A 22,236-nucleotide genomic window follows, 5' to 3' on the forward strand; every position below is an offset into this window, starting at 1 on the left:
CAAAGAAGTTATGGAAAAGGCTAAAAAAAGATGTATTTTGGTCCCGTTCATCCCATGCTTCATCTCTCCATGTTCCCAGGAAAGGTTTGAAAGAAATTTGTAGTCTGTAACTGTATTGGATTGATGGCACTGAATACCTGATACCGGTAGTGTGAATCAATTTCCTGATGGAAGAACTTGGGAATCAAAGATGAAAAACCAGAGCAAGTTTGTACAAAGCAGACATGGGATGGCAGAATCAGTTTCAGGATAAAAGCAAAGTGCTAAAGGTGACATCTTTGGGTTTGTGAAAAGCAATAGCAATAGCACTTAGACTTACACACCACTTTACAGTGCTTTACAGCCCTCTCTAAGTGGTTTACAGAGTCAGCATATTGCCCCCAACAATCTGGGTCCTCATTTTACCAACCTCAGAAGGATGGAAGGATGAGTCAACCTTGAGCCTGCTGAGGTTCGAACTGCCAAATTGCAGGCAGCGGGCAGTCAGCAGAAGTAGACTGCAGTACTGCATTCTAACCACTGCACCACCGCAGCTCTTGAATATTGATGCAAGGCTACTCATTCTTGTCTACATTTTCACTTTGAAACAAATATGCAGAAGATACCTGAAGGGCCAAAGAAGTGGTTAAAACAAGGCAAGGCGGCTGATCCCAGTATGTACTGTACATGTGTCACTCTCTGCCACTTTGCTTCAAGAATCTGGTCTGTCTGTATGAATCAATCAAACCATCTTTGAATCACATCACCCATTAACAGCAACAGCATAAGAATTCAGTGCTATTTCAAATGTCTTGTATTGCTTCTAAACTCTGTTTTTATATTTCAGCCCCTTGTTTTTGAGTCATGCATCCATCATAATAAAACAATTTCAAGAACTGAAATGAAAATTGCATGTTTACACCATTCCCTTTGCATTTAGTATATTATCTAATGTTCAAATGTTCTAACCCCTGGAGTTTCACTCAGACATTCGTACCTTCTCTGTATCGATCCCTTTGGACATTGACCATGTGGAGACAATATAATCCATGACACGTTCACTAAGGCCTTTGGGGACTTGGTATAACTTTAAGAAATCCCTCACATTGTTCAACATCTCATGGTAGCGATTGGTGTTGGCGTACATTTGTTGGAAAATTGTAGTGACGTTTCCAAAAATAGTTGCATAAAGAAGAGCTGGAAGAGATCCAAAAGAGTAATTAAAAACTAGCAAAGAGACACAAACTGCCAGCAGTTTAATCAATGCTAAAGCTTCCTTCATTGTTTCATCGAACATTTTGGTTGCAGTCAATTTGATGCTGAGCTGAGCTAGGGAAATATATTAATGACAATTCCGGAGCAAGATGCAAGCGGAGATAGTAGATTAAGAAAACACATAAGGAAAGTTATTTAGAGTGCCACAAGTTCACAACAGAGCCATCAGATCAGGGGTAAAATCCAGCAGGTTCTGACAGGTTCTGGAGAACCGGTAGCAGAAATTTTGAGTAGTTCAGAGAACTGGCAAATACCACCTCTGGCTAGCCCCAGAGTGGAGTGGGAATGGGGATTTTGCAGTATCCTTCCCCTGGAGTGGGATGGGAATGGAGATTTTGCAGTATCCTTCCCCTGCCACGCCCACCAAGCCACACCACGCCCACCAAACCATGCCCACAGAACCGGTAGTAAAAAAATTTGAATTTCATCACTGCATCAGATATTCTATAGCTCTCAGATCCTGACAGATAGAATGAGATAGAGCTTGGCAGGCCAAGGACTTAAATCTGATAGGCTAAGACAGAAGTAAATGACGTTCAGATCAGTGGGAGAACATAATGGGGGTTACTCATTCAGTGGTAGAAACAGATAAACATGGTAAAGCAGAATAAATGACAAAATTTCTCAGTCCAAATTGGAGCTAACTGCCATTCACACTGGCTTTTCATTCTGAGGTGATGTTTCATTTTCTGGAACTTCAGGTCAGATGAAGAGTCATTTTGACATCACTGGGTACTTGTACAAATCTTTCTGGTTTATTATTAATATTATTATTCCTTCTCACCTCCACCCTCTCCCTGTCATACAGGAAGATACAGTGAATAGTTTACTATAAATATTTTACCACTCTAGGGAACCTATATGTATTACAAGTAAATGATACGAAAATAAAACCTGAATTTAACCAACCATGTTTGAAGGTACATATTGAACTAGTTTATGATCTCTCCTTGAAATAATGACATTGTTTAATTGAATGGATTGTTATATTTCTAACACTGTAAAAAGAATATTGTTATCATTTCAAGTTAGGAAGTTGCTCATTGATTGAGAGGTCCTGTCATCAGTGTTTCAGATAGACATCAATGTATGACTGGTCACTTAACAATCATTTAAGTTATGGCAGACCTCCACCAAAGGTACTTATGATTTGAATTGAAAGTTCCAACAGCTGGCCCCCTCCTAATGATCATGTGACTGCATTTGGGGCACTTGGCAACCAGCCCACATTTACGGCCAATTGCAGCATCCCGCAATCAGATGACCAAGAGCCGTGGTGGCACAGTGGTTAGAATGCAGTACTGCAGCTAATTCTGCTGACTTCCGGCTGCTTGCAATTTGGCAGTTCGAATCTCACCAGGCTCAAGGTTGACTCAGCCTTCCATCCTTCTGAGGTTGGTAAAATGAGGACCCAGATTGTTGGGCGCAATATGCTGACTCTATAAACAGCTCAGAGAGGGCTGTAAAGCACTGTGAAGCAGTATATAAGTCTAAGTACTATTGCTATTTACATTTTTTTCCCCTGAAACCAACATTTACTTCTAGTTTCTGGCAAAAAACATCCATAGCGAATAATGGATTCATTTAACAACTGCAGAATTCACTTAACAAACACAGCATTTGCTATACAACCACCAAGTTCACTTAATGATTGTTGAAAAAAGGTTGTAAAATTGAGTTTGATGACATGATGATCTGCTTATGACCCCCATAAGCTGTAGTGGCACAGTGGTTAGAATGCAGTACTATAGGCTACTTCTGCTGAGTGCTGACTTCCTGCAATTTGGCGGTTCAAATCTCACCAGGCTCAAGGTTGACTCAGCCTTCCATTGCTCCGAGGTCAGTAAATTGAGGACCCAAATTGTTCGGGGCAATATGCTGACTCTGTAAACCGCTTAGAGAGGGCTGTAAAGCACCATGAAGTGGTATATAAGTGCTATTGCTAAGTGTTATTAATGACCAGCATGACTTACGATTGTAAGTGAAGACTCATTTATGGTCATAAGTCAAGGACTACCTATAATAAAGTAGTGTTGAATATAAAGTTTAAGACAAGTGAACAAAAAGACAAGTGAAATACATTCTTTTTTTCCTTCTTTGTAGTCTTATCATTATAATTTCTGCATTTGAATTGGCAATAAATTGTTTTTTTCCTGGCTCATGGTTAGAAGCAACCACTAGATCACAAAAGACAGTTATCGGAGGGTCATGCTACCTGAATACCCAGAGCTCATCAGGACTTCTGGGGAAAGAAGAACAGTCATTACAGGAAAGTTTCCTCATCTTAGACTGAATCATCTGGGAAATAAAGTGAGCTATTTTTCAGATATATAAACTCCAAAAATACTGAGTTTTTCTTCTCTCTTCAAGATTTTATATGCTGCTTGGGGTATGTTAATTGCAATTGATCCCTAGTAAATGTAATTTTCCAAGAACTGATGCCACTTTAGACAAATAAAAGTCTTCTCCTCCACTTCCCATGGCTTCTACCTTTGTGTCTAAATATTGCATTCTTGGTATATCATTAATAGGAACCAAGTGCAGAAAAACCAACAGATTACATGCATGTAACAGTCTTTAACATCTCCTAAACATCTTTAATAATCCATGGGCCTTTTCCAGCCTGGGCATAATTCTGAGGCAGCACTGATCTCACTTGTGAATGACAGGGATGGAGTGTTGCAACATTCCTAGTCCTGCTAGATTTCTCAGTAGGTTATGATATCACTAATCATGGACTGTCTTGGGTACTGGGAGTGAGAGTTTCTCCTTCTTCCTTCATGATCAGTTCTAGCAGCTATTGGTGGGGAGACAGATGGAGCCCAAAGCCCTGCTTTCTGATCACTAGGTGAGGCCACCCAGTGAGGACATTCGTAATTTAGTCCCCTACCTTTCCAATAACTACACTACAAGGGACTGCACTAAAAGACTACTTGGAAGCTACAGCTGGTTTAGAGTACAACGACATGACTTATTACTGGTCTTTTTTAGTTTACTTATGTAATAACCATAATTTGTAAGTTGTACTTGTTGCCATTTGGCTTTTGGGTGCCATCTATGTTGCTGGTGATGCGCATAAATATATTTATGGTTTAGAATTTGGATACCTCTAGTTGTACCTTTCTCTGGCTATTTCTGCCCATCAGGTATGAAGGCTCACCCTTGGTCCCATCAGTAAGGCAATGTCATTTATGTCTGATCCTACCCTCTGAAACATGCTTCCACCACACGTCCCTATAGGCTCAACCTTGCTGTGCTTTTGTATTGCCTTAAAATTGAAGGCTGAAGTAGTTTTATACAGCTTTGTAATAGGTTTTACTGGTTCCCTAATTAGGGTTTCTGAAAATGATAATTTTAGGTACTATTGAGGGTGGTTTTTTGGGTGGAGGGGTTTCTGCTTTATTTTAATTGCTGTAATCTGTCTAGGATTGCAAATTGTGATTAAAGGAATCTCTCTAAGATTGATGTTTAAACAAATAGCAAATATATGAATAAAGCTCCTAAAATCTATGAGCCTTTATTAAATACAATGGCTGATTTCACATAAGTTTAAACAGTTCTGTCAATGACATTACTGTTAGGATTCCCATAACATTCTAATCTTAATTAGTCTATCTATAGCTTAGTATACCATGCAAAACTAGATTACACACCTGGAACTAGAAGTAGAAACTAAAAATTACTTTAATACAGTAGCCAAATCAGCATGCTAGATGAATCCACCTCCTGAGTCAAAGCCTGTTAGATCATATAAAAATAAAATCATGGAGAGGTAGATATCCAAAAATGACAGAGGCCATGTATCACTGTAGCCAATTTAAAACATTTGTGACTGTCATTTTTGTCTCTCCTCATTAAATTTACTAATGCACTTTATATTAAATTGACACCAGCATGCTAATTTCATTCTCTCTGTCAACCCACTTGTCATGTTTGATGAGTGAAAGATATAAATATTGCAGCGCTTCCTGTATTATCTAAAGTCATGGATATGAAAGAAAGTTGGTCAGCTCACTTTTGAATATGAACTTAGCAGATCTACATTTCCTGAACTCACTGAATCAGCAGTACTAGTCATCATATGATCTATATTTTTTAATTAGTCAAAATCTCACAACATTGAAAATATTATCAGCCTTACCCAGAAATCTCATAATGACTTTTGTGAAATTATATGCTTAAATCATAGAAGATTCCTACATGGAAATTCAGATCTGATGAATCTGGGGATCTTACAAGATTCAGTCAGTTTTCAAACTTAAATTTAATTTAATTTAACCTTATGTAATTATTTATTACATTTGCAGTTGGAAATTTTCCCCCTAAGATGTTTGTTTAAACTAGAGACAAAACTACACGAAGAACATTTATTTTGTTACACTTAACACCTTAAAAACTAAAGAATTTATAATTGACTTCAGGAGGAAGAGAGATGTACATCTACCATTGTACAAAAATGGTGAAGAGGTGGAGAGGGTGGGTAGTTTTAAATTTCTGGGCATTTATATCTCGGAGGACCTCTCACGGACTATGAATGCTAACATGTTTGTGAAGAAGGCACAGAAGAGGCTGTACTTCCTGAGAATGCTCAGGAAGATAAATCTATCTCAGCATCTACTTCTGTCCTACTATCGCAGTACCATTGAGAGTGTCCTGACATACGGCATTCTTGCATGGTATGGGAGCAGCTCTGTAGTGGACAAAAAAGCTCTACAGAGAACCATTAAAACTGCCCAGAATATCATCGGACTCCAGCTACCAGCCCTGGACGACACTTTCGAATTTTGCTGTTTGAGAAAGTTGCATAACATTCTCAGAGACTCTTCCCATCCTGCTTATAATCTTTTTGGACTGTTGCCTTCTGGCAGAAGATACAGAACAATTAAAACTCGGACCACACGTTTTCTGAATAGGTTTTATCCCAGAGCTATAATTGCACTCAACAATGAACTAAAGGGCCACCATCAGTGAGCTGTTGGACAGTATTACTTGGTCTGTTGTGTGGATGTTTGGATGGTTTAGGGGTGAGGAATTGTGGTGGGTGGGAGTGTTGGACCTGGTCGTTGGGTGTTAAGTGAATTTCGTTGTATGGGTATACTGTGTATACACGTACAATGACAATAAAGTTATTTATTTATTATGTATTTATTTTGCAGGATCCAATCTGAGTTGGTCACTGGGGCCAGAGGTTTACTCTTCTGAGCTGGTCCTGGTGACCAACCCAGATTGGATCATACAACATTATTCTGGGGTATTTGCCTTCATCTGTGAAAATTCATTTTATTGACAAATGTTGGTATTGGAGGCCCAAGGAAAAAGTCTGGTGAGGGGTGGGATTACAATCCCTCTTTACTGGCATGGGCCAGTGATGGAATTCACTTACCTTCCCTACCGGTTCACAAATGTGAGCACGGGTACCTCGTCTGTGCATGTGCACACCCTTCTGCATGCGCAGTAGGTGCACATTATGTCCAGGTGGGTGGGCAGAGCCTCCCGCAGTCGCCGCTACCAGTTCATCTGATCCGGCGAGAACCGGCTGAATCCGACCACTGGCATAGGCAAATGAATCCCTCCATTTAATTGGCTATGGTTTTTTTAATAAGTGTAATTAAAAGTCTTATAGAACACATAAAAACTAACACAAGCTAATACAGAGAAGGAGGGAGGAAGGGAGAAAGGAAATAGAAAGAAGCTTTCGATTTCCTCTTCAGCAAATATAAGTACAGTATAATATATGACTGTTTTTTCTATTACCATTTTTTTCCCTAATCATCAAAAAAAATCAAAAACAAATTTTCTCCATTTATGCAAAAAAAAAAAAAAATCTATAAGGGTTTTCCAGTCATCCATAAATGCAGACATTGTTTTTCTCTGATCAAAAAAAGTTAATTTAGCCATCCTTGCAAATTCTATCATCTTTACAAGCCATTTCTCCATTGAAGATCTAATTGGCTATGTTCCATCTGTTATTTGATTTGATTAATACCATTTTGATACTCTATTAAAGGACAAGATAAATGAAACAATATTTTCCTACACAATATATGTCTTTACTAAGACAATAGTCTTTTATAATATATCTTAAATTGGTTAGTTTCCTTAGCTGCTATCTACAAATCCTTTGTTCCTAGCTTTAGCAAATAACTATTTTTAGCCATCTAATAATTCCAGTGGCTATTTGGCTACTTGGCATTCTTGTGATTAACACCTTCACTTATCTTGCTACTGCCTTGCTCCCAGTTACTTTTACTGAATCCACAAAATAGCCTCGTAGCTTATTATTTATTATATTAAGTTATCTAATATTTATTTATTGTTAACTCACTCCTACCAGTACATGCTGACCTTCCTCATTTATCAACAGGAAGACTCAAATCCAAGAAGCCCCCACTGCACAACACATAAATGACCCCAGAAAAAAGGTGCAGGGCTTTGAACTACCACATCAGCAATGGACAATCCTGAATAGGATTTGTACCTCACATGGCATCTGCCAGGACTCTCTGTATAAATGTGGCATAGTACTCAGTATGACTGCAGGGTCCCACATCAATCTGTAAATCACATTGTGACCAGCTATAAGTGGAGGGTATATACTGGTCCAGTATCTGATTTTTTAAAAAATATAAAAGATGCTGCGCTTCAATGGTTAGATGGCCCAGTCATTGACATTCGAACATAGATCTTTCTAACATTTATATTTTATTGTGTTCTACTAATCTAGATGAAATGTTAATATGTATTGCTAGTTCATATATGATATGCCATATATATATATATATATATATATATATATATATATATATATATATATATATTATATTCACTGATAAAGAAATAAAGGGAGACTAGTATAGATCTATTTCAAGCTATTTAGCTCTCATCAGCTAGCCATACCTTACTCAGATTCAAACTTGGGCTGCCTGCATATTAGGCAGTTGTATTAACCTCTGAGCCACAAATTCTCCTCCTTTTATCAGTTTGAGCCAGGGGAGAGAGTAATCAGAGAATATAAATTTGGTATAAAATGGTTTGTCGTGAATGCGACTGCTTGAGGGCTCCTGGATTGGAGCTGAAAGGTGAAAGGAAAGCAGTATGCTCCCACCCATATTGGGGTAGACCAGGTGCTTCGACAGAAAACACACACACACACACACACATACATACACCCACACACCCACACACACATACACATATATATATGGTTGGGATTTTCCTAAAATCTCCCACTCCCATGTACTTCACATATGTATCCTTCCATGGATATTCAACTTGTAGTCCCATGTTGCCAAAATTGTGGTTCATTATTCAAAATAAAATTATTCTTCAGTATTTCCCCTTTTTTTGAATACAGAGAATCAAGCAACATAGAGAGAAAGGTATGGATTTACCACATCTAAAGGTTCCACAGAATTGTACAACAAACATTAGAAGCCTTAACAATCCAGCCTTCAAATAGGGAGCTTTTTAAAAAGACTGATTTGATTAAAACCTTTACACATCTGTTCAAATTCTGTAATTAGTACTCAGTTTTAGGGATTAAAGGAGTCAACATACTGGATTGAATCAGATTAAAGGTCCAACTCTGAGGCCACTTAGCTGTTCTCTGTCCTAAGCTGTTTACTTTTTGAACAGAGAATTAGAGTTGTTTTATCAATTACAAAGTAGCCATGACATCAATGGGTATTAAAAAGATATTTGCTGTTTCAGCAACTTTAAATTGGTTCTTCAAAAAGGAAATAGGAAATATTTTGTGGAAATCACTGTCTTTTGTTATTTTCAAGAAAAGCACATAAACAAATGTATACAATAATCATTTAAAAGCTGTGGTTTCTAAATTGTGCCCTGTAGCAAAGACACAGGGACACTGTGGGGAATTTTACATTTTTGAGGGAAACACAGTGGTACTTGACATTGTGAAAACATTACTAAGGCACTAGGAGTACAATGAATCAGGAAAGTTTGAAACATATGTTTACGAGGAAACTTTTTTGCTTCTTGGAAAGCAAAACGGATCAGTAATGGGTTTCACTTACCTTTGCTATCGGTTCAGAACTGTAAGTGCTCGTGTGTGGCCCTTCTGCGCATGCACAGAGCATCCGTGATGACGTCCAGGTGGGTGGGCGGAGCCTCCCGCTACCGCTACCAGTTCACGCAAACCGGGGAGAACCGGTAGAAACCCACCACTGACCAATGATCAATCCTACATTTACTTGGATATATGAACCATTGCATTTAATAGGTTCCTTTAACAGGAAAGTGTGTAATATTGCCTTTCCTCTTTTTTGAATGTCCTACTTGCTATGATCTTTTCAGCTTGTCTGCTGAATCACCCATTTTGGGGGCGGGGGGGGGGTTTCCTGCCAAACCAAAGCATAATGCAAAGGATTGTGGGAAATCTTTTAGAGCAATATGCCCAATGCTGGTCTCAAACAAAATAATTTTAACTCAAGATGGATGTAATGTAAGATGGAAACCAAGAATATATATGGAGTACTATCTGTGAAATTAGAAGAGAAGATGAAGGAAAATTTGAGAGCCAAACAGTACGTACACCATCACAGCAAGAGAAGTTGAAGACTGGCTCCACGCTGTTTGTGTCCTAATTAGAGTTGATCCACTGAAATCAATAAGCCTTCAGTAAAGGATGATTAACTTAAGCCTCATTGATTTCAGTTAGATTATTCTAAGTAGGATGCTATCTGCATCAATGAGCACTATGGTCTTAATTTTAAACTCCATAAAATTAAGATTTATTGAATTAATATTTATGCAGCTAAACAGATTGGATTGCTAATATTTAATTTGCAAATGTTCTACACTGACATCTCTGCTCTCTAATCTGGTCCATTTATCATTTTCTTCTGATTCAAAGTTTTCAAGCAAATTGCACTTTGTCTCATCAAGTAAATGTCTTTTGGACTGCTACAGTCCCTCTTATGATAGGCCTGCAAAGTGTTAGCAGATTTAGTATTGTACGTTTAACTCCAGGGAAAGATGTTCCTTGGATTCTCCATTTTGTTGAATGTGGATGGAAGTAGCAAAATATGGGAGATCCTGATAAATATCCTCTGATAATGTTTGTGTCTCTGAACAAGAAAACTGAAAAGATCACAGTTAGAATCCAGGAAAATTGACTTCCCCAATTCTGTGTTTGTGCTTGAATAATTGTGGGATCTAGTAAGAAAGTAAAAATATATTTTCTCTGTATCTGTTTTTGGAATTGCCGCCTTTGCCCTTTCTTATGATGATAAATATTTCCTCCCTTGCAGTAGACCCCAATTATTTTTTAAGGCAAAAGAAAAGGACTATTTGGCAACTTTAATAATTCTTAGAGTAGATCTGTTGTTTTCAGCGAGGCTTCTTTAAAATCTATATGCCTTCCAATCACCCAGGTGACTAAAACGTCAAATAATATTAAAGTTTCTTCATATAGCAGGGCTAAGGATGTGTAAATCTTCAAAGGGAGGCTTCACTTTGATGTAAGTTCATTTGAGTAAAGCAGACCCTTGAAGCTCCTGCATGAATTAACCTGTTTTCCTCTTTTCTAAAAGCCAAAACTGAGTGTTTGCATTGCTTCCCAGCCCCACCTCGTTCTCCTCTGATTTTTGCAAAAGCCAAAAGTGGCTTTGGCTTTCACAACCAATGCTCTCATCTGCAACTTCCTCTCAAAATCTCCCAGTGCTTGCAAAAACAGAACAGGCTTCTGTGGATTCAAAGCGCCTGCACTGGAGATTTTATAAATGACCAGTGGGGAGACATCAGGGTGACACAAAGTGCTTTGCCAGGGGAAATCACATTATGTCATAGAATAGAATAGAATAGAATAGAATAGAATAGAATAGAATAGAATAGAATAGAATAGAATAGAATAGAATAACAGAGTTGGAAGGGACCTTGGAGGTCTTCTAGTCCAACCCCCTGCCTAGGCAGGAAACCCTACACTACTTCAGGCAAATGGTTGTCCAACATCTTCTTAAAAACTTCCAGTGTTGGAGCATTCACAACTTCTGGAGGCAAGTTGTTCCACTGATTAATTGTTCTAACTGTCAGGTAATTTCTCCTTAGTTCTAGGTTGCTTCTCTCCTTGATTAATTTCCATCCATTGCTTCTTGCCCTGCCCTCAGGTGCTTTGGAGAATAGTTTGACTCCCTCTTCTTTGTGGCAGCTCCTGAGATATTGGAACACTGCTATCAAGTCTTCCCTAGTCCTTCTTTTCATGCTTCATCATGTCTAATGCTTCATCAAAGAGCATTATATCCCTCCTGTACAACAAGACTCTTGGTTAAGATATGAGGTATCCCATACAGGTTTAATACAGATATAGGCAGTCCTCAACGTAGGACGACAATTGGGATCAGAACATCCATCGCTAAGCAATGCCACTGATATGTGAACTGCACCTGATTTTACAACCTTTTTTTTTTTTGTCATGGATGTTAAATGATTTCAGCTTCCCCCACTGACTTCGTTTGTCAGAAGTCCCCAAGAAAGATTACAAATGCTGATCACATGACCTCATGATGCTGCAGCCATCATAAATAAACATCAAATGGCCAAATTTTGATCAGATAATCATGGGGACATTGCAACAGTCGTAAGTATGAGGACCAATAACAAATTACTCTTTCCAGTGCTGCTGTAACATTGAACAGAATGGTTGTAAGTTGAGGACCACCTGTATGGGCATTGCTATGATCACAGGCCTCTTTCTTGGCTCCTATTAGAGTCACTGCCTTAATCTTCTTACAATTGAAAAAAAAAAAGGATAAGCTTCTTATAATTTAAAAAAAAACTTGGAGGGGGAGTTTGCATGCTATCAAGTAAACCATTCTGCAAATCATCAAATCATCGTGACTTTCAGTTCTACATCCTTAGAAAATAAAAATAGGTCAGTAAATGCACCCCATTTTTTTTTTCCAAAATGTATTCACCTTCCCAGAACAATGACATTTAACCGTTTTCCTTCTGGGAAAAGAGTGTTTCATGTTTAGCTATGAATGCAATATGACACGTTTTGTGACAAGGATGCCACCTACATATGGCATTCGTTTTGTGAATATTCCCACAGTATGAATTCTAAATATGTTCATTGATCCCAAAAGCTTGTGTACATAAAATTAAAAAAAAAAAACTCTACTGGTTAGATAACAATTCCATAAAACATTGATGTTGATTGTGGCTTCCAAAGATACAGACAGGCTAGGGAATGACAAAACTGTTACCGCTAAGTTCTAACGATCAGAAAATTGATATTTCATCATTGTTGCTGGCATTTGAAAAGAAAAAGTTTTGCTCAGGATTCATTCTGCAGTACTGCTTTAAATAGAGTAATAATATGATTTTTTAAAGATTGCAGTTGTGTATAAAGCAATTAGTGGATTAAGCAAATTGCTTTCGGTAGTAAGTGTAGATGCTCTGTTTAGATGCTCTGAAATGTGCACTCTAAATTAATGCTATTAATATTAAAAACCAAATAGCACCAAGTTTAATATTCTCAAATGTACAAACCATTTCATTTGAGGTATTTTGAGCTGAACCATGCATAAGAGGTGCTGATTAACAAAATGCCCCTGCTAGTGCAAAAAACAGAAGCGAACCTAAGATTCTTAAAACTATGATTCTATAATCTTTTAATTAAGAGATAAGTGAAAATGAATTCTAATAAAACTTACAGTACTTCCAGATAGACATGTATGATTACACTATAAAGAATAAAAATCAGGATGCAAAATTAGTTAACTAAAAGTAGAATTTACAATTCCTATATTGTATGTTAGTGTTTCTCAATAAGTTTAACTTATTTACCGGTATTTATTTTATTTATTTATCGAGCACGTGTTAGATAATATATATAAGTATAAGCATGAATTGAATACATAAAATGAATACAATTAAAAGGAACATTAGGACAGGGACTGTAGGCACTCCCAGAATTCCCCAGCCAGCTTTGCACTCAAAGAACTCTTTATGTTTAGATGTTCTGAAATGTGCACTCTAAATTAATCCTATTGATATTAAAAGACAAATAGCACCATGTTTGAGTTGAGAAACACCGATGTATGTAACAATAATTAACCTTGCCTGATTTCTTTCAAAAATATCTCTGTTCACTTCAGCATGGTATGAATTCAAGGATGTTAGTTGGTATTTAATCCCAGACTATTCTACAAATTGTTCCTTGTTTAACTCTTTAGTTTTTTTTAAAGATTTAGGTGATTGGAAACTTTTATGAAAATCAATCAATCACCAACTTGGGCCAAAGAACAGATATGCAACAGACAGTATAAGATGCCCACTGACTCCATATTTCACCTAAATGTTCCACAAGCTTCATCATTGGATATAGCCACTTTTCAAAAGCCACAACAAAATATTGTATCTGTAAAAATGATTCTAAATGATTGAATCTTTTCAAAAAGGTTAATTTATTATAAATGATATGCACAAGACAGATTCCAAGATCCTTCACAAAATTAACCCCAGGTTATGTCTAATAATAGCTTATTCAGTGTATTTAGGAATGAGGTAGTTTGTCTAAAAATGTTATAGTGGGTAAAAGTTTAGGATTAACAACATACTTATTTGTAGCTTTTTAACAATATAGCTGTAGCCCATTTGTCTTGTTATATGCAGAATGGTATTAATTTTAATTGCTGAAGGTAAAACTATTTTTAGATTATATAATACTGAATTATAAATTCCTAGCAACTTGCATTCACCAAGAATGAATGCTAGAATCATAGACTTGGAAAGCAACTTGAAGGTCTTCTAGGTCAACCCTCTGCCAGTGCAGAATTTTTATTCTGTCCCACACAAATGGTTTTCTTGAAAACTTCCACTGATAGATCGCTCACAACTTCAGGAGGTAGGATCTTTTGCTTAAAATGGCTCTTAGAGTCAGAAAATTCCTTCTTATTTCAGCTTTGGATCTCTCACTGCAAAGCTTCCTCCCACCAGTTTTTGTCTTATAAATAAACAAATCTAATAAATCCATGCCTTTCCCCTGTGCTATTCCTCCATATATTGGAAGACTGCTATAATGTCTCTCCTTGGCCTTCTCTTCTTTAGATAAAACATACCAAGTTTTTTAAACCAGTTTTCATAGGCTTTCCAAGCTTTTTACATTCTTTGTAATGTAATGTAATGTACATTCTTTTTACACTTCTCTGAGCTTTTTTTTTTTTTTTTTTTTTACTGTGGTGACAAATTGACAAAATGGGGATAGGCATTAGCCAATGAGAAACTTACACACCAAGTCCCATAGGTGCTTTTTCAGGAGGCAACTAGACTTTTTTGTTTTTTCTTTGAAGGTGTTTCGCTTCTCATCCAAGAAGCTTCTTCAGCTCTGACATGATAGTGGGCAATAGACGGATTTATATTCCTTGCAGACAGCTGGTCATATAAATGGAATTTAAATATGAATCCTTCCATTCCCCACTATCCTGTCAGAGCTGAAGAAGCTTCTTGGATGAGAAGCGAAACACCTTCAAAGAAAAAACAAGAAAGTCCAGTTGCCTCCTGAAAAAGCACCTTTGGACAACCATGACCTGGATGACTGACTTTTTACACAACAAGTAGACAACCAAACACTGAGTAATTATGTCAGTGAATCTTTGCTCCTTGTCACAGAGATACAGTGATCATAAGAGATTCGTATGCTTACATTTTCTCTTATTGTGATGGATATTAAAGGCAGAGGAAGAAACAAAAGGGAAAAAAAATCCCAAGGCAGACTTGGTGCCAGGGGATTCTGTGTATGTATGTTTGAAGGTTATGGAGGAAAGAGAGGCAAACAACTCTGAAATAGCCAATTAAATGATTCAAAACATCACAATATATCTGTTTCCAGAGGAACTTTGTCCAGTTGATTGGGTATTTTCCCCAAGCTTTTTGGTGAGCTACCTTCTAGCTGGAAAGGGGTGATTAGCATCACTTGAGCATTTTAATTCTTCCCTCATTAAAGCAGCACAAGAGCTACTACTATAGTGTAATTTCGGGTTGGCTTATTCATAAGGAATGCATTTCTTCTGTTAAGTTTCTTCGTCCTTATTCAATTTGTGTAACAGGTAAGAATGAAAAATATGTTGCAACCACAAGATCAATGACTCAAATAACTCTGTGCCTTGTTTCTAGCTTCTTTTCCAGCTCCCGACCTTACTGCAATTACATGTTCAATTTTCTTTGCCAAAACAATTGTTCTATATCACATTACCCTCAAACGGCACTTTAGAAATAATACGCACACAAGTATTTAAATAACCGTGTCTGACTGTTCCCATTCTCCAGAAGAAAAGAGCTAAGCTCAGTTCTGAGCCCCAGGTCTGCATATGCTTTCACTTCACCGAGAAGGGAAAGTCCACATTGGCATCTTCTAGTGCCTCATAGCAGCTGCTACTTCTATTGAAATAAATAGGCCTCACGTCTATATACAATGATCATACATAGAGCAGCAGCCTTTGGGTAGTTTTTATATTTACATTTAATTTAGAGGCTGCTTCATTCTGTAAATGTTGTAATGGGGCAACATTGCATCTAGTAATCATAGTCAAAATTATGGCAATTCAGCATCTTAACTGAAATTTCCCCACCCTTTACTGCCTGATCTTCAAAACACTATACATTAGAGACCTGAGAAGGTCTATAATTAGGAGCAAGAGAGAGACCAACCAGTAAGAATTCCTTTATTCTGAAACATGGCATCAATCCATAAGATTAAGGTCATGAATTCCCACTTCAATTTAGCAAATCAGAATGGCTGTCTTCCAAAAACTTTATAGCCTTGCAAAGTGCTCAGAGTCACGGACTTTCTCTTGCTTCTCAGTTTGTCATAAACAATGTAGAATCTTACAACTCAACACCCACGTTTGAAGAAACATTGGAAAGGAGTGTGTGTAGAATGGGCTACCTGCCACTATTATGAATAGAGAGCTGACCAATCATTTTTATTTTATGAAACTCTCTGCCTACCAGATCAATTTTAAATGGAATGACTATATTCACTTTCTCAGATTTACTTCTTTAACTGGTCAACTGTAGTGTTCCTCTATTTTATTCTAATGTTTGCTGTCATACTTCTATATTGGTTCCATCAACGCAACTATGGGTTCAGTTGAGAGCTTCCAATACTCTGAATGTGGGATCAAATCTTTAAATTTTGCAGAATGGGGACAGATTTCAGTCCTGACAATATACAGATTCCTGCCCTACATCTTTCACCTGCTGTCCCAAATCTTTAAATTGCTTTTTAAAAAAGGTGTGCTGTAAGGCAACTCACTGTTTGCCAGTTTCTTTTCTTTTAGTGTAACTATCCCTTTAGAAAGAGGCATTTATTTATTTATTTATTTATTTATTAGATTTTTATACCGCCCCCTCTCCCGAAGGACTCGGGGCGGTGAACAGCCAAAGTTAAAAACATACAATATAAACAATTAAAATACGTTAAAACAGAATTAAATCTAAAATGGCTCCCCAATTTAAAATGCCTTACCCATACCCCTATAAAAAGACGAATTTAAAATTTAAAAATTTAAAATTTCCACATTTAAAAAGGGGGAAGATTTAGGCCAGGCCAGCTTGATAAAATAGAAAGGTCTTAAGCGCGCGGCGGAAGGTGCGCAGATCCGGGATCCTACGTATCTCCGGGGGGAGCTCGTTCCAAATCGTAGGTGCCCCCACAGAGAAGGCTCTCCCCCTAGGGGCCGACAGCCGACATTGTTTGGCCGACGGCACCCGGAGGAGCCCCTCTCTATGGGAGCGTACTGGCCGGTGGGAGGCTATTGGTGGTAGCAGGCGGTCCCGTAAATAACCAGGTCCTAAGCCATGGAACGCTTTGAAGGTGATAACCAGAACCTTGAAGTGCACTCGGAAGACCACCGGGAGCCAGTGCAGCTCGCGCAGGAGAGGTGTCACATGGGAACTCCATGTCGCTCCCATCACCACCCGCGCGGCCGCACTCTGCGCCAGTTGGAGCCTCCGAGTGCACCTCAAGGGGAGCCCCATGTAGAGAGCGTTGCAGTAATCCAGACGAGAAGTAACGAGGGCATGAGTGACTGTGTGTAGGGAGTCCCAATCTAGATAGGGACGCAACTGGCGGATCAGGCGAACCTGATGAAAAATCCTCCCGGACACGGCCGTCACATGCTCTTCTAACGACAGCCGTGAATCCAGGAGGACACCCAAGTTGCGAGCCCTATCCGTGGGGGCCAATGATTCGCCCCCAATAGTCAGCGATGGCATTAGCTGACTATATCGGGACGTCGGAAACCACAGCCACTCGGTCTTGGATGGGTTGAGCCTGAGCCTGTTCCTCCCCATCCAGATCCGTACGGCCTCCAGGCACTGGGACATCACTTCAAGGGCATCGTTGGGGTGGTCCGGGGTGGAGATGTACAGCTGGGTGTCATCCGCGTACTGATGGTGCTTCACCCCAAAACCACGGATGATCTCGCCCAGCGGCTTTACATAAATGTTGAACAAAAGGGGCGAGAGGATCGATCCCTGCAGCACCCCACATATGAGGGGCCTCGGGGTCGACCTCTGCCCCCCTGTCAACACAGACTGCGACCGGTCGGAGAGAAAGGAGGAGAACCACCTTAGTACGGTGCCTCCCACCCCCAACTCTTCCAACCGGTGCAGCATGATACCATGGTCGATTGTATCAAAAGCCGCTGAGAGATCTAACAGGACCAGGACAGAGGAGCAGCCCCTGTCCCGAGCCCTCCAGAGATCATCAACCAACGCGACCAATGCCGTTTCCGTGCTGTATCCAGGCCTGAAACCCGACTGGAACGGATCCAGATATGACGCTTCATCCAGGTACTGGGGAAGCTGTCCCGCAACCACACTCTCAACAACCTTCGCCACAAAACGAAGGTTGGAGACTGGACGATAATTAGCCAATATTGCCGGGTCCAGGGAAGGCTTCTTGAGGAGGGGCCTCACCACCGCCTCCTTAAGGGCGGCGGGGAAGACACCCTCACCCAATGAAGCATTTATAATCCCCTGGAGCCAGCCTCGCGTCACCTCCCGGGAAGCCAGCACTAACCAGGAGGGACACGGGTCCAACAAACATGTGGTCGCGTTCAATCTACCCAGAATCCTGTCCACGTCATCTGGGGTCACAGGATCAAACTCATCCCAGATAACAGTCTCAAGACCTGCCTCCGTCACTCTCGCTGGATCTACCCAGTCAGAGTCCAGACCTTCCCGAACCTGAGTGATTTTGTCATACAGATACTGAACAAAGTCCTCAGCTCTTCCCTCCAAGGGGTCCTCCCGCGCTTCCTGGTGGAGCAGGGAGCGGGTCACCCTAAACAGGGTGGCCGGGCGATTATCTGATGACGCAATAAGAGCAGCAAAATGCATACATTTTGCTGCTTTTATCGCCACTAGGTAAGTCCTAATATGGGATCTAACCAGTGTCCAGTCCGATTCAGAAAGACTAGCTCTCCAACTACTCTCTAGGCGTCTTTTCCGGCGCTTCATCTCCCTCAGCTCCTCGGTAAACCAAGGAGCCAGGCGAGATCTGCGCCGGGTCAGAGGCCGCAAAGGCACGACTCGATCCAGGGCCCCAGCGGCCGCCCTATCCCAGGCGACCACTAGGTCTCCAGTCGAGGCGTGAGCCAGAACCTCAGGAATTGGCCCAAGCTCCGTCTGGAACCTATCGGGTTCCATCAGGCGCCTGGGGCGGTACCATCTTATCGGTTCCGCCTCCCTGCAGCGGGGTGTCGCGGTACGAAGGTCAAGGCGAAGGAGAGAGTGATCCGACCATGACAAGGGCTCGATGACTACATCCCCTATCTCAAGATCACTCAACCACTGTCCAGAGACAAAAAGCAAGTCCAGTGTGTTTCCCCCAGTGTGCGTAGGGCCATGAATTAGTTGGGTCAGATCCATGGCCGTCATGGAAGCCATGAACTCCCGAGCCACCTCAGACGTCTCACCCACGGACGGCAGGTTGAAATCCCCCATGACCATAAGTCTGGGGGTATCAACCGCCACCGCAGCAATAACGTTGAGTAGCTCAGGCAGGGTTGCTGCCACGCGGCAGGGAGCCAGGTACGTGATCAGCAAACCCATCTGAACCCCATGGCCCCATTTCACAAGGAGGGACTCACAACCAGCTGTCTGAGGTACAGTGGTCTCCCTGGGCCTAAGGCCTTCTCTAATAATAACCGCTACTCCCCCGCCCCTCCCTTGTGACCTCGGCTGATGGAATGCGCGGAAGCCTGGTGGGCACATTTCTACCAGAGGGACCCCTCCCTCCGGGCCCAACCAGGTCTCCGTAATACCCGCCAGGTCCGCTCCCTCCTCCTGAACAAGATCACAGATGAGGGGGGCTTTATTTACTACGGACCTGGCATTGCACAACATCAGACGAAGGCCCGGGCCGTGAGGATCTGTGCAACCTGGCAAACGGGTAGAGCCTTGGGGGCCGGAGCACCCTACCGCTTGGAGACAGCGGGTGCGTGCTCCCTTAACATGATATGGCCCCCTGCTCCCGCCATATCTACTCCTCCCACTCACAGTACTGATGGTAAAAACACAGTCCGAACAAGCTCGACCCCCTCCATTGCCCCCGGGTCCCCCACCCGCCCCGCCGCGTGTCGTGGCCGGGCCCGACCCTCCCCTTGGTGGGTTATCCCCCAAACCCACGCCCCTAATTCCAATACCACCCCCCTCCCCCCTCCCCAAACCCCTTAAAAGGTTAGACATAGACATGGCAGTTCAGTGGCTTAAAGACAGTGGAGAAAGTATTTGTTCTGGAAGTTCAAGTCCTAGCACCATGTGGCAGACTGAGCTCAAATTACTGTTGATACCATAAAACTTACATCAGATCATGATCACTATGTAGGATTAAATATAGCATTGTGTGCTATCTTGGTGGTTCCAGTACCAACTTTTCCAAAATACTGTCATTTAAACTATCTAAAATATGGTATTCTTTGCCATGGTCTGAATATAAATGCTCCCATTTTATGTGAAGGTAATTTAAGTTCCCTATTACTGCTTCTCCTTGACATGCATGCTGATGTCCTTTAATTTCTCAGTATAGCCTTCAGTGTTTTTTGTGGGAGACAGATTATTCCTAGATCTAATTTACATTTGTAGTCAGATATTCCCACTCATAATAATTCTATAGAGAAATCTTTTCTTCTAAAGTTTTTTTTATACATTAGAATTTTTATTCTCCTTGTCAGAGAAGAGCAATATATCCTCCCAGTAAACCTGTCCTTTTTATAAACTTTATATCCAGGTATGACTATATCCAATTCATTATTTTCATTCTTCAAGGTTTCTGTTTTACTTTCTATATCTGTGTTAACATTCATAACCAAGTACCCTAATTCCCATTTAATTGGATCGGAGACTACTAGCACAGTAATAGAAACATATAGGCTATCCTTGCCCAAAGTTATTGGCATCAGTCCTTTTCATAGCCTTTTATCTCTCTTTCTTCTCTTAACAGATATGACCACCCATGAGCCCATTTCCAACCTTGATCTGATCCCTTATAGTATATCTATTTTTGTTTCTTCCATTCAACTGTGTCCCTTCAAATATGTCAGGAGATTACCTGAACAAGTTCCTGCCGTTTTCTTGGCAAGGTTTTTCAGAAGTGGTTTGCCATTGCCTCCCTTTCTAGGGCTGAGAGAGAATGACTGGCCCAAGGCCACCCAGCTGGCTTTGTGCCTCAGGCAGAACTAGAACTCATAGTCTCCCAGTTTCTAGCCTCATATTTTAACTATTACATCAGGCTGGCTCTCAAAATATCTATAGCCTTCCAAATTAGATTCCTATTCCTATTCAGTTCCTATTGCCTTTCCGGCAGGAATCAATTTAAAAGCTGATCTGCTATATTTTAATTTCTTCCATTTTGCTGGAGGCTTGGAAAGAAATAATGCATAAAGGTTTGGGAGATTGTCAATTGATGGATAGGATAGGATAGGATAGGATAGGATAGGATAGGATAGGATAGGGTTAGGGTTAGGGTTAGGGTTAGGGTTAGGGGTAAGGGTAGGGGTAGGGGTAGGGGTAGGGGTAGGGGTAGGGGTAGGGGTAGGGGTAGGGGTAGGGTAAGGGTTAGGGTTAGGGTTAGGGTTAGGGTCCTCATTTTACCAACCTCAGAAAGATGGAAGGCTGAGTCAACCTTGAGCCATTCAGGATTGAACTCCTGGCTATGGGCAGAGTCAGTCTACAATATTGCACTCTAACCACTGTGCCAGCACAGCTCATTAATGGAGTGTGGTATGTGGGGAGTGGAGTGGAGGAGAAGGGAAGGGAAGGGAAGGGAAGGGAGGGAAGGGAAGGGAAGGGAAGGGAAGGGAAGGGAAGGGAAGGGAAGGGAAGGGAAGGGAAAGGAAGGGAAGGGAAGGGAAGGGAAGGTTATGGTGAAAGAAGATGGAAAAAGAAAGCTTGAGCTACAAATGGACAAATCTTGCTGGTACCTATGAAAAAAAAATTTCTGAAAAATGTGGGAGAAGCAGCTGAGAAGCAGATTGCAATGCTGCTAGCTGTTCCAATCTAAACTCCCCTTCCTGCTCCTGCTTGGTCATCTGATCAAGAGGGGAACATATACATATATAGAGTATATATGGATTTTGACCTCTATAAATCTTCATACTAAGCAGACAAGACCACCTTGCAATCTATACACCCATCTGTCTATATTTCTAATGACTGATTACCCATAACTAAAAAAACCTTCCATCCTCCAGAGGAGAATCTATTTTCAAAGAGAAACTGGGTTCATCAACTAAAAGCTTGGTCTCTCCTCTCCCTTATCCTTGAAATGATGTCCTCCTCCCACTCATTCTCCCCAGCAGGAATTATCACAAAAGGTCTTATCTATATACCTCTCTATCTAAGCCACTTCGGTTTCAAGGGAATAGATTTGCTTACTGAGGATCAGGATGTATTGTAAAGTAGCATGGAACCACAAATTATGCCCAACAGGCGGACAGTCGTATATCAGACAAT

General features: G+C 40.6%; 1 protein-coding gene across 2 annotated transcripts in view; it reads right to left on the reverse strand.

Annotated features, from left to right (window-relative positions):
• Positions 1-22,236, reverse strand: part of KCNH5 (potassium voltage-gated channel subfamily H member 5) — a 207,099-nt gene that overhangs the window by 64,683 nt on the left and 120,180 nt on the right. For both annotated transcript variants that reach the window (XM_034433549.3, XM_034433550.3), the window contains exon 8: positions 977-1,176. In XM_034433549.3, the coding sequence (XP_034289440.1) occupies positions 977-1,176 (200 nt within the window). The remainder of the gene's footprint in view (positions 1-976; positions 1,177-22,236) is intronic.

Source organism: Pantherophis guttatus, chromosome 1, assembly GCF_059756535.1.
Source record: "Pantherophis guttatus breed Tessera chromosome 1, ASM5975653v1, whole genome shotgun sequence".
Lineage (NCBI taxonomy): Eukaryota > Metazoa > Chordata > Lepidosauria > Squamata > Colubridae > Pantherophis > Pantherophis guttatus.